General features: G+C 50.7%; 1 protein-coding gene across 1 annotated transcript in view; it reads left to right on the top strand.

Moving 5' to 3' along the window:
• Window positions 1–12,676, top strand: part of LOC106591038 (transcriptional regulator ATRX) — a 94,551-nt gene that overhangs the window by 61,165 nt on the left and 20,710 nt on the right. Inside the window, exons 16-22 of the mRNA XM_082955528.1 lie at window positions 2,359–2,468; window positions 2,923–3,069; window positions 3,170–3,347; window positions 3,432–3,569; window positions 6,314–6,489; window positions 6,988–7,105; window positions 8,697–8,827. Coding sequence (XP_082811654.1) covers window positions 2,359–2,468; window positions 2,923–3,069; window positions 3,170–3,347; window positions 3,432–3,569; window positions 6,314–6,489; window positions 6,988–7,105; window positions 8,697–8,827 — 998 coding nt within the window. The remainder of the gene's footprint in view (window positions 1–2,358; window positions 2,469–2,922; window positions 3,070–3,169; window positions 3,348–3,431; window positions 3,570–6,313; window positions 6,490–6,987; window positions 7,106–8,696; window positions 8,828–12,676) is intronic.

A 12,676-nucleotide genomic window follows, 5' to 3' on the forward strand; every position in this document is an offset into this window, starting at 1 on the left:
TAGTCGTAGCAGCAGCAGCAACAGTAGTCGTAGCAGCAGCAGCAACAGTAGTCGTAGCAGCAGCAGCAACAGTAGTCGTAGCAGCAGCAGCAACAGTAGTAGCAGCAACAGTAGTCGTAGCAGCAGCAGCAACAGTAGTAGCAGCAACAGTAGTAGCAGCAACAGTAGCAGCAGCAGCAGCAACAGTAGCAGCAGCAGTAGCAGCAACAGCAGCAGCAGCAACAGCAGCAGCAGCAACAGCAGCAGCAGCAACAGTAGCAGCAACAGTAGCAGCAACAGTAGCAGCAACAGTAACAGTAGCAGCAGCAGCAGCAACAGTAGTAGTAGCAGCAGCAGTAACAGCAGCAGCAGTAACAGCAGTAGCAGCAGCAGTAGTAGTAACAGTAGCATCAATGTTTGTCTTTAATCATGTTGTTGTTGATTGTTTATGGTGAAAACAAGGGTGTCCACCTTTTACTCACTTTTACTCAGCAGTAGTAACAGCAGCAGCAGCAACAGCAGTAGTAACAGCAGCAGCAGCAACAGCAGTAGTAACAGCAGCAGCAGCAGTAGTAACAGCAACAGCAGCAACAGCAGTAGTAACAGCAGCAACAGCAGTAGTAGTAGCAGCAGTAGTAGCAACAGCAGTAGCAGCAGCAGTAGTAGCAGCAGCAGTAGTAGCAGCAGCAGTAGTAGTAGCAGCAGTAGTAGTAGTAACAACAGCAGCAGCAGCAGTAGTAGTAATAGCAGCGGTAGTAGTAGCAGCAGCAGTAGTAATAAAATAAAATCAAATGTATTTATATATCCCTTCTTACATCAGCTGATATCTCAAAGTGCTGTACAGAAACCTAGCCTAAAACCCCAAACAGCAAGCAATGCAGGTGTAGAAGCACGGTGGCTAGGAAAAACTACTACTAGTAGTAACAGCAGCAGTAGTAGTAGTAGTAGTAGTAGTAACAGCAGCAGTAGTAGTAGTAGTAGTAGTAACAGCAGCAGTAGCAGTAGTAGTAGTAACAGCAGCAGCAGTAGTAGTAGTAACAGCAGCAGTAGTAGTAGCAGTAACAGTAGCATCAGTAGCAGTAGCATCAGTAGCAGTAGTATCAGTAGCAGTAGCATCAGTAGCAGTAGCATCAGTAGCAGTAACAGCAGTAGCAGTAACAGCAGTAGCAGTAACAGCAGTAGTAGTAACAGCAGTAATAGTAACAGTAGTAGCAGCAGTAGTAACAGTAGTAGTAGTAGCAGCAGCAGTAGTAACAGTAGCAGCAGTAGTAACAGTAGCAGCAGTAGTAACAGTAGCAGCAGTAGTAACAGTAGCAGCAGTAGTAACAGTAGTAGCTGCAGCAGCAGTAGTAACAGTAGTAGTAGCAGCAGCAGTAGTAACAGTAGTAGTAGCAGCAGTAGTAACAGTAGCAACAGTAGTAGCAGCAGTAACAGTAGTAGTAACAGCAGTAGTAGTAACAGCAGCAGCAGCAGCAGCAGCAGTAGTAGCAGCGGTAGTATCAGCAGCAGTAGTATCAGTAGTAGTAGTTGTAGCAGTAACAGCAGTAGCAGTAACAACAGCAGTAACAGTAGTAGCAGCAGTAGTAGGAACAGTAGTAGCAGCAGTAGTAGTAACAGTAGTAACAACAGTAGTAGTAACAGCAACAGTAGTAACAGCAACAGTAGTAGTAACAGTAGTAGCAGTAGCAGTAACAGCAGCAGTAGTAGTAACAGTAGTAGTAACAGCAGCAGTAACAGTAGTAGGAGCAGTATTAGTAGTAACAGCAACAGTAGTAACAGCAGTAACAGCAACAGTAGTAACAATAGTAACAATAGTAGTAACCGTAGCAGTAGTACCAGCAACATTAGTAACAGCAACAGTAGTAACAGCAACAGTAGTAACAGCAACAGTAGTAACAGCAACAGTAGTAACAGCAACAGTAGTAGCAGTAACAGCAGCAGCAGTAGGAGCAGCAGTAGGAGCAGTAGTAGTAACAGTAGTAACAGCAACAGTAGTAGTAACAGTAGTAACAGTAGTAACAGCAGTAGCAGTAGGAACAGCAGTAGTAACAGCAGTAGTAACAGCAGTAGCAGTAGGAGCAGCAGTAGTAACAGCAGCAGTAGTAACAGCAGCAGTAACAACAGTAGTAGTGGTAGTAACAACAGTAGTAGTAGTAGTAGTAGTAGCAACCGTAGCAGTAACAGCAGTAGTAGTAGCATCAATGTTTGTCTTTAATCATGTTGTTGTTGATTGTTTATGGTGAAAACAAGGGTGTCCACCTTTTACTCACTTATCAAGTCAATGCCATGCTTCATGGGTTCAGTGCTACCAACAATGGGAGGATTTCTGAAGTCTGAGAAAAGCGTTGGGTGTTGAGTGAGGTCTCTGTCTCTCTCTAGGGGTCCAGTTCATGTGGGACTGCTGTTGTGAGTCAGTGAAGAAAACCAACAAGAACTCTGGTTCTGGATGTATCCTGGCTCACTGTATGGGCCTGGGAAAAACACTGCAGGTCTGTACCACCCATTCTATTCCCTTTACCTGTTTCTATGGCTGGTAGACTGCTGGGGTCTCTGGCCGGTAGACTGCTGGGGTCTCTGGGCCGGTAGACTGCTGCGGTCTCTGGGCCGGTAGACTGCTGCGGTCTCTGGGCCGGTAGACTGCTGCGGTCTCTGGGCCGGTAGACTGCTGCGGTCTCTGGGCCGGTAGACTGCTGCGGTCTCTGGGCCGGTAGACTGCTGCGGTCTCTGGGCCGGTTGTCTTCCTATAGAACGGGATGTTTCTGGGTTGTGGGAGGAGTATAATGTCTACCTCCACTCCTAACCATTTATCTAATCTGACCCTCTCATTACATGCTGTGGCCACCAGGTGGAAACCCTACTCCACACTACTGCTGTGTGACAAGTTAGACTTCTCTCTTTGTGTGTATATATCTATACTGTATCTAACCCTGTCTATATCACTAGGTGGTAACCCTACTCCACACACTACTGCTGTGTGACAAGTTAGACTTTTCCACGGCTCTGATCGTCTGTCCTCTCAACACGGTTCTCAACTGGCTCAATGAGTTTGAGAAGTGGCAGTACGGCTTCAAGGACGAGGAGAGTTTAGAGGTACACACTTATTACTCTTATATACCTGTCTGTGTGTCTTTACGCTGTCTGTGTGTGTCTTTACGCTGTCTGTGTGTGTCTTTACGCTGTCTGTCACTAGGTGACGGAGCTGGCCACAGTGAAACGTCCTCAGGAGAGAGCGGCCGCTCTGCAGCAGTGGCAGGAGGATGGAGGGATCATGATCATTGGCTATGAGATGTACCGTAACCTCACACAGGGTAGGAACATCAAGAGCAAGAAACTCAAAGAGACCTTCCAGAAGACCCTGGTTGACCCAGGTAGGTAGAGGACACACACACGGTTATTTCTTGTATCCAATTTCTTATCAACTCGCTCTGCTCTGTGTTCACCTCCTTCCCCAGGCCCAGATTTTGTGATCTGTGATGAGGGCCACATCTTGAAGAACGAGGCGTCGGCCATCTCTAAAGCCATGAACTCCATCAAGACCCGACGGAGAGTGGTGCTCACCGGCACACCGCTGCAGAACAACCTCATAGAGTGTATGCCTGTTACTTCCTGTTATATCCAGACCGCTAACCAACAGGGCATTCCTGTTATATCCAGACCGCTAGCCTACAGGGCATTCCTGTTATATCCAGACCGCTAGCCTACAGGGCATTCGGAAAGTATTCAGACCCCTGGACTTTTTACACATTTTGTTACGTTACAGCCTTACTCTAAAATGGATGAAATTGTCCGCCCCTTAGTCAATCTACACATAATACCCATAATGACAATGCAAAAACAGTAGACATTTTTGCTAATTCATAAAAAATACAAAACTGAAATATCACATTTACATTTAGTATTCAGACCATTTACTCAGTACTTTGTTGAAACATCTTTGGCAGCCATTACAGCCTCGGGTCTTCTTGGGTATGACGCTACAAGCTTGACACACCTGTATTTGGGGAGTTTCTCCCATTCTTCTCTGCAGATCCTCTTTGGTTGGTGGAGGGCCTAAGCCCTCCCAGGTCCACCCATGACTGTGCCCCTGCCCAGTCAAGTGAAATCCATGGATTAGGGCCTATTGACTAATTTTCCTTCTATGGACTGTATCTCAGTAAAATATTAGAAATTGTTGCATGTTGATTTTGTTTTTGTTCAATATAGTAAGTTATATGGGTAAATAGTTATATGGGTTATATAGTAGGGGTTGACATTATTGTTTTCATGACTCTCCCTTCCTCTGTCCCCCATACGTACAGTTGAAGTCAGAAGTTTACATACACCTTAGCCAAATACATTTTAAACTCCGTTTTTCACAATTCCAGACATTTAATCCTAGTAAAAATTCCCTGTCTTAGGTCAGTTAGGATCACCACTTTATTTTAAGAATGTGAAATGTCAGAGTAATAGTAGAGAGAATGATTTATTTCAGCTTTTATTTCATTCATCACATTCCCAGTGGGTCAGATGTTTACATACACTCAATTAGTATTTGGTAGCATTGCCTTTAAATTGTTTAACTTGGGTCAAACGTTTCGGGTAGCCTTCCACAAGCTTCCCACAATAAGTTGGGTGAATTTTGGCCCATTCCTCCTGACAGAGCTGGTGTAACTGAGTCAGGTTTGTAGGCCTCCTTGCTCGCACATGCTTTTTCAGTTCTGCCCACAAATTTTCTATAGGATTGAGGTCAGGGCTTTGTGATGGCCACTCCAATACCTTGACTTTGTTGTCCTTAAGCCATTTTGCCAGAACTTTGGAAGTATGCTTGGGGTCATTGTCCATTTGGAAGACCCATTTGAGACCAAGCTTTAACTTCCTGACTGATGCCTTGAGATGTTGCTTCAATATATCCACATAATTTTCCCCCCTCATGATGCCATCTATTTTGTGAAGTACTCCAGTCCCTCCTGCAGCAAAGCACCCCGACAACATGATGCTGCCATCCCCGTGCTTCACGGTTGGGATGGTGTTCTTCGGCTTGCAAGCCTCCCCCTTTTTCCTTCAAACATAACGATGGTCATTATGGCCAAACAGTTCTATTTTTGTTTCATCAGACCAGAGGACATTTCTCCAAAAAGTACGATCTTTATCCCTATGTGCAGTTGCAAACCGTAGTCTGGCTTTTTTATGGCAGTTTTGGAGCAGTGGCCTCTTCCTTCCTGAGCGGCCTTTCAGGTTATGTTGATATAGGACTCGTTTTACTATGGATATAGATACTTTTGTATCTGTTTCCTCCAGCATCTTCACAAGGTCCTTTGCTGCTGTTCTGGGATTGATTTGCACTTTTCGCACCGAAGTACTTTCATCTCTAGGAGACAGAACGCATCTCCTTCCTGAGCGGTATGATGGCTGCGTGGTCCCATGGTGTTTATACTTGCGTACTATTGTTTGTACAGATGAATGTGGTACCTTCAGGCGTTTGGAAATTGCTCCCAAGGATGAACCAGACTTGTGGAGGTCTGCAATTTTTTCTCTGAGGTCTTGGCTGATTTATTTTTATTTTCCCATGATGTCAAGCGAAGAGGCACTGAGTTTGAAGGTAGGCCTTGAAATACATCCACAGGTACACCTCCAATTGACTCAAATGATGTCAATTAGCCTATCAGAAGCTTCTAAAGCCATGACATAATTTTCTGGAATTTTCCAAGCTGTTTAAAGGCACAGTCAACTTAGTGTATGTAAACTTCTGACCCACTGGAATTGTGATACATAGATTATTTCACTTATAATTCAATCTGTAAACAATTGTTGGAAAAATGACGTGTCATGCACAAAGTAGATGTCCTAACTGACTTTCCAAAACTATTGTTTTCTTCCTTTTACTTTAGTTTTTTCTACACCAGCTTCAAACAGCTGAAAAATACAATATTTTGGTTATGGTTATATTTGGTTATATTTTACAGCAGTTTTAGATGGTACAGTGATTCTCTGCACAATAACCTTTTGTGCAGGGAATTTGGAAAAAATGAATGGGAAAATACAGTATTTTACAATCCAGGTGTGCAAAGCTCTTATGAAAGGTAACCAAGAAGACTCACTGCTGTGATCATTGCCAATAGGTGTTTAACATGCATTGCCCTGAATGAATACTTATATAATCAAGATATATTACGGTTTCATTTCTCATTTTTTTATTTTTATTTTAGGGATATAATTCGACTTTGACATTACCAAGATTGTTGACAAAAAATGACAGTGGAATCAACTTAAATCCCACTTCGTAACACAACAAAATGTGAAGAAATCTGAGGGTGGGGTGGGGTGAATACTTATGTTGTGTGTTTGCCCTGTCCAGACCACTGCATGGTGAACTTCATCAAGGAGAACCTGCTGGGGTCAGTGAAGGAGTTCAGGAACCGTTTCGTTAACCCCATCCAGAACGGGCAGGCAGCAGACTCTACAGACCAGGATGTACGGATCATGAAGAAGAGGGCTCACATCCTCTACGAGATGCTCAATGGATGTGTACAGGTAACGCTGTGTGACGTACGCCTCATGAAGGAGAGCTCACATCCTCTGCAACATGGATGTGTAACTGGCAGCCCACACCCTCCCTTTTCTAGGCGGGCCCTGACCCCCAGGGGGCCCCCATTTTGATTTTGTTAGTCGCTGATATCGTATTTACGTGACAAAATGTATAGAATTACAGGAAATTGGCTGTAAAACTGTCCCCCTCTCCACAGAGAAGCGACAGTTGTGTTAACCTCTCTCTCTCTGCTCTCTTCTCTCTCTGCTCTCTTCTCTCTCTGCTCTCTCCTCTCTCCGCTCTCTCCTCTCTCTCCTCTCTCCGCTCTCTCCTCTCTCTGCTCTCTGCTCTCTCTGCTCTCTCTCCCCTCTCTCCCCTCTCTCCCCTCTCTCTCTCTCTCTCTCTCTGTCTCTGTCTCTGCTCTCTCTCTCTGCTCTCTCTCTCTGCTCTCTCTGCTTTCTCCTCTCTGCTCTTTCTCCTCTCTTTCTCTGCTCTCTCTCCAGAGAAGAGACTACTCTGCCCTGACCAAGTTCCTGCCTCCTAAACATGAGTACGTTGTGTCCGTCAGAGTCACGCCCATCCAGTGTACTCTATACCGACACTACCTGGAGCACTTAACAGGTACACACTAACCCCTACCTTATCTAGTGTACACCACAGATCCTACCTGGAGCATTGTACCTCTGTGTGTTTTAAGAGGGACAGGAGGTTACCAGAGGTCTGGTCTCTAGTCTAAACGGTTCAATATGGCTCATATTACCAGAGGTCCCTAGCCTAAACGGTTCAATATGACTCATATTACCAGAGGTCTCTAGTCTAAACGGTTCAATATGACTCATATTACCAGAGGTCTGGTCTCTAGCCTAAACGGTTCAATATGACTCATATTACCAGAGGTCTGGTCTCTAGTCTAAACGGTTCAATATGACTCATATTACCAGAGGTCTGGTCTCTAGTCTAAACAGTTCAGTATGTTCCCACAGCATGATGCTGCCACCACCATGCTTCACCGTAGGGATGGTGCCACCACCATGCTTCACCGTAGGGATGGTGCCAGGTTTCGTCCTGACGTGATTCTTGGCATTCAGGCCAAAGAGTTCAATCTTGGTTTCATCAGACCAGAGAATCCTCTTTTTCATGTTCTGAGAGTCCTTTAAGTGCCTTTTGGCTAACTCCAAGTGGGCTGTCATGTGCCATTTTACTGAGCAGTGGCTTCCGTCTGGCCACTCTACCATAAAGGCCTGATTGGTGGAGTGCTGCAGAGATGGTTGTCCTTCTGGAAGGTTCTCCTATCTCCACAGAGGAACTCTGGAGTTCTGTCAGAGTGACCATCGGGTTCTTGGTCACCTCCCTGACCAAGGCCCTTTTCCCCCGATTGCTCAGTTTGGCCAGAAGGCCAGCTCCAGGAAGAGTCTTGGTGGTTCCAAACTTCTTCCATTTAAGAATGATGGAGGCCACTGTGTTCTTGGGGACCTTCAATGCTGCAGACATTTTTTGGCACCCTTCCCCAGATCTTTGCCTCGACACAATCCTGTCTCGGAGTTCTACGGACAATTCCTTCGACCTCATGGCTTGGTTTTTGCTCTGACATGCACTTTCAACTGTGGGACCTTATATAGACAGGTGTGCGCCTTTCCAAATCATCTCCAATCAATTGAATTTACCACAGGTGGACTCCAAGTTGTAGAAACATCTCAAGGATGATCAATGTAAACGGGATGCACCTGAGGTCAATTTCGAGTCTCATAGGAAAGGGTCTGAATACTTATGTAAATAAGATATCTCTTTTTTTATTTGAAATTTGCATTACGTTTTAAACCTATTTTTGTCATTAGTGTAGATTGAGGAAAACATTTAATTTCATCCATTTTAGAATAAGACTAACGTTTGAACAAAATGTGGAACAAGTCCAGGTTCCTGAATGCGCTGTATATTTTAGTTGTTGAGGTGTTACGTCTCTTACGTTGTTCTGGAGTTGATGTGAGGGAGTAGTACCTTATTGAGTTACATCTATGGTGGGTTTGACATACGTTCTCCCTCTCTCTCTTCTCGCTCTCCTCCCTCTCTCTCTTCTCCCTCTCGCTCTCCCCTCTCTCTCCCCCCTCTCTCTCTCTCTCTCCCCCCCTCTCTCTCTCTCTCTCACTCCTCTCTCACTCCTCTCTCTCTCCCCTCTCTTCTCGCTCTCCTCTCTCTCTGCGTGTGTGTGGGCCAGGTGCGGGGAACGTGGTGGAAGGGGGTCGGGGCCGAGCCGGGACCAAACTCTTCCAGGACTTCCAGATGCTCAGTAGAATCTGGACCCATCCCTGGTGCCTCCAGCTGGACTACATCAGCAAGGAAAACAAGGTACACACAGACTGACTCATACACTCATCAGCTAAGAAAACAGGGTGAGGGGAACGAGACGGGTCTATATCAGCTGCACCCCCCACCAACAGACGCACTTCACTAAACCCCAGGAGAACATACTAGCACACGCTTCACTAAACCCCAGGAGAACATACTAGCACACGCTTCACTAAAGCCCAGGAGAACATATTCACACGCTTCACTAAACCCCAGGAGAACATACTAACACACGCTTCACTAAACCCCAGGAGAACATACTAACACACGCTTCACTAAACCCCAGGAGAACTAGAGAATAATAATCTAAAATTAACTCTTTATTAACCCATGTTCCTGCTCTTATTTGACTGTCTTGTGTCTTAGGGGGGGCTGACTGTGTCTTAGGGGGGGGGCTGACTGTGTCTTAGGGGGGGGGGCTGACTGTGTCTTAGGGGGGGGGCTGACTGTGTCTTAGGGGGGGGGCTGACTGTGTCTTAGGGGGGGGGCTGACTGTGTCTTAGGGGGGGGGGCTGACTGTCTTAGGGGGGGGGGGCTGACTGTGTCTTAGGGGGGGGGGGCTGACTGTGTCTTAGGGGGGGGGGGCTGACTGTGTCTTGGGGGGGGGGGCTGACTGTGTCTTGGGGGGGGGGGGGCTGACTGTGTCTTGGGGGGGGGGGGGCTGACTGTCTTGGGGGGGGGGGGCTGACTGTGTCTTGGGGGGGGGGGGCTGACTGTGTCTTGGGGGGGGGGGGCTGACTGTGTCTTGGGGGGGGGGGGCTGACTGTGTCTTGGGGGGGGGGGCTGACTGTGTCTTGGGGGGGGGGGGCTGACTGTGTCTTGGGGGGGGGGGGCTGACTGTGTCTTGAGGGGGGGGCTGACTCTGTCTGGGGGGGGGCTGACTGTCTTTGGGGGGGGGCTGACTGTCTTTGGGGGGGGGCTGACTGTGTCTTTGGGGGGGGGCTGACTGTGTCTTTGGGGGAGGCTGACTGTGTCTTTTGGGGGAGGCTGACTGTGTCTTTTGGGGGGGACTGACTGTGTCTTTGGGGGGGGCTGACTGTGTCTTTAGGGGGGGCTGACTGTGTCTTTGGGGGGGGCTGACTGTGTCTTGGGGGGGCTGACTGTGTGTCTTGGGGGGGCTGACTGTGTGTCTTGGGGGGGCTGACTGTGTGTCTTGGGGGGAGGGGGGCTGACTGTGTGTCTTGGGGGGAGGGGGTCTGACTGTGTGTCTTGGGGGGGAGGGGGGCTGACTGTGTCTTGGGGGGAGGGGGGCTGACTGTGTGTCTTGGGGGGAGGGGGGCTGACTGTGTGTCTTGGGGGGGAGGGGGGCTGACTGTGTGTCTTGGGGGGGAGGGGGGCTGACTGTGTCTTGGGGGGGAGGGGGGCTGACGTGTGTCTTGGGGGGAGGGGGGCTGACGTGTGTCTTTAGGGGGGCTGACTGTGTCTTTTTAGGGGGGCTGACTGTGTGTCTTTTTAGGGGGGCTGACTGTGTGTCTTTAGGGGGGCTGACTGTGTGTCTTTAGGGGGGCTGACTGTGTCTTTAGGGGGGCTGACTGTGTCTTTGGGGGGGGGGCTGACTGTGTCTTTGGGGGGGGGGCTGACTGTGTCTTTGGGGGGGGGGGGGCTGACTGTGTCTTTGGGGGGGGGGGGGCTGACTGTGTCTTTGGGGGGGGGGGGGCCGACTGGGTGTCTTGGGGGGGGCCGACTGGGTGTCTTGGGGGGGGCCGACTGGGTGTCTTGGGGGGGCCGACTGGGTGTCTTGGGGGGGCCGACTGGGTGTCTTGGGGGGGCCGACTCTGTGTCTTGGGGGGGCCGACTCTGTGTCTTGGGGGGGCCGACTCTGTGTCTTGGGGGGGCCGACTCTGTGTCTTGGGGGGGCCGACTCTGTGTCTTGGGGGGAGGGGGGCCGACTGTGTCTTGGGGGGAGGGGGGCCGACTGTGTGTCTTGGGGGGAGGGGGGCCGACTGTGTGTCTTGGGGGGAGGGGGGCCGACTGTGTGTCTTGGGGGGAGGGGGGCCGACTGTGTCTTTAGGGGGGCTGCTGACTGTGTGTGTCTTTGGGGGGGCTGACTGTGTGTGTCTTTGGGGGACTGACTGTGTCTTAGGGGGGGCTGACTGTGTCTTTAGGGGGGGGCTGACTGTGTCTTTGGGGGGGGGCTGACTGTGTCTTTGGGGGGGGGCTGACTGTGTCTTTGGGGGGAGGGGGGCTGACTGTGTCTTTAGGGGGGCTGCTGACTGTGTCTTTAGGGGGGCTGCTGACTGTGTGTCTTTGGGGGGGCTGACTGTGTGTCTTTGGGGGGGCTGACTGTGTGTGTCTTTGGGGGGGCTGACTGTGTGTGTCTTTGGGGGGGCTGACTGTGGGTGTCTTGGGGGGACTGACTGTGTCTTAGGGGGGGCTGACTGTGTCTTAGGGGGGGGCTGACTGTGTCTTTGGGGGGGGGCTGACTGTGTCTTTGGGGGGGGGCTGACTGTGTCTTTGGGGGGGGGCTGACTGTGTCTTTGGGGGGAGGGGGGCTGACTGTGTCTTTGGGGGGAGGGGGGCTGACTGTGTCTTTAGGGGGGCTGCTGACTGTGTCTTTAGGGGGGCTGCTGACTGTGTGTCTTTGGGGGGGCTGACTGTGTGTCTTTGGGGGGGCTGACTGTGTGTGTCTTTGGGGGGGCTGACTGTGTCTTTGGGGGGGGGCTGACTGTGTCTTTGGGGGGAGGGGGGCTGACTGTGTCTTTAGGGGGGCTGCTGACTGTGTCTTTAGGGGGGCTGCTGACTGTGTGTCTTTGGGGGGGCTGACTGTGTGTCTTTGGGGGGGCTGACTGTGTGTGTCTTTGGGGGGGCTGACTGTGTGTGTCTTTGGGGGGGCTGACTGTGGGTGTCTTGGGGGGACTGACTGTGTCTTAGGGGGGGCTGACTGTGTCTTAGGGGGGGGCTGACTGTGTCTTTAGGGGGGGGCTGACTGTGTCTTTGGGGGGGGGCTGACTGTGTCTTTGGGGGGGGGCTGACTGTGTCTTTGGGGGGAGGGGGGCTGACTGTGTCTTTAGGGGGGCTGCTGACTGTGTGTCTTTGGGGGGGCTGACTGTGTGTCTTTGGGGGGGCTGACTGTGTGTGTCTTTGGGGGGGCTGACTGTGTGTGTCTTTGGGGGGGCTGACTGTGGGTGTCTTGGGGGGACTGACTGTGTCTTAGGGGGGGCTGACTGTGTCTTAGGGGGGGGCTGACTGTGTCTTAGGGGGGGGCTGACTGTGTCTTTAGGGGGGGGCTGACTGTGTCTTTGGGGGGGGGCTGACTGTGTCTTTGGGGGGGGGCTGACTGTGTCTTTGGGGGGGGGCTGGCTGTGTCTTTGGGGGGGGGCTGACTGTGTCTTTGGGGGGGGGGGGCTGACTGTGTCTTTGGGGGGGGGGGCTGGCTGTCTTTTGGGGGGGGCTGACTGTGTCTTTGGGGGGGCTGACTGTGTCTTTGGGGGGGGGGCTGACTGTGTCTTGGGGGGGCCGACTGTCTTAGGGGGGGGCTGACTGTGTGTCTTGTGTCTTAGGGGGGGCTGACTGGGTCTTAGGGGGGCTGACTGTGTGTCTTGTGTTTTAGGGGGGGCTGACTGTGTGTCTTGGGGGGGCTGACTGTGTCTTGGGGGGGCTGACTGTGTCTTGGGGGGGGCTGACTGTGTGTCTTGGGGGGGGCTGACTGTGTGTCTTGGGGGGGCTGACTGTGTGTCTTGGGGGGAGGGGGGCTGACTGTGTGTCTTGGGGGGGAGGGGGGCTGACTGTGTGTCGAGGGGGCTGACTGTGTCTTGGGGGGAAGGGGGGCTGACTGTGTCTTGGGGGGAAGGGGGGCTGACTGTGTCTTGGGGGGAAGGGGGGCTGACCGTGTGTCTTGGGGGGAGGGGG

This window comes from Salmo salar, chromosome 09, assembly GCF_965601325.2.
Source record: "Salmo salar chromosome 09, fSalSal1, whole genome shotgun sequence".
In the NCBI taxonomy this organism is placed as follows: Eukaryota; Metazoa; Chordata; class Actinopteri; order Salmoniformes; family Salmonidae; genus Salmo; species Salmo salar.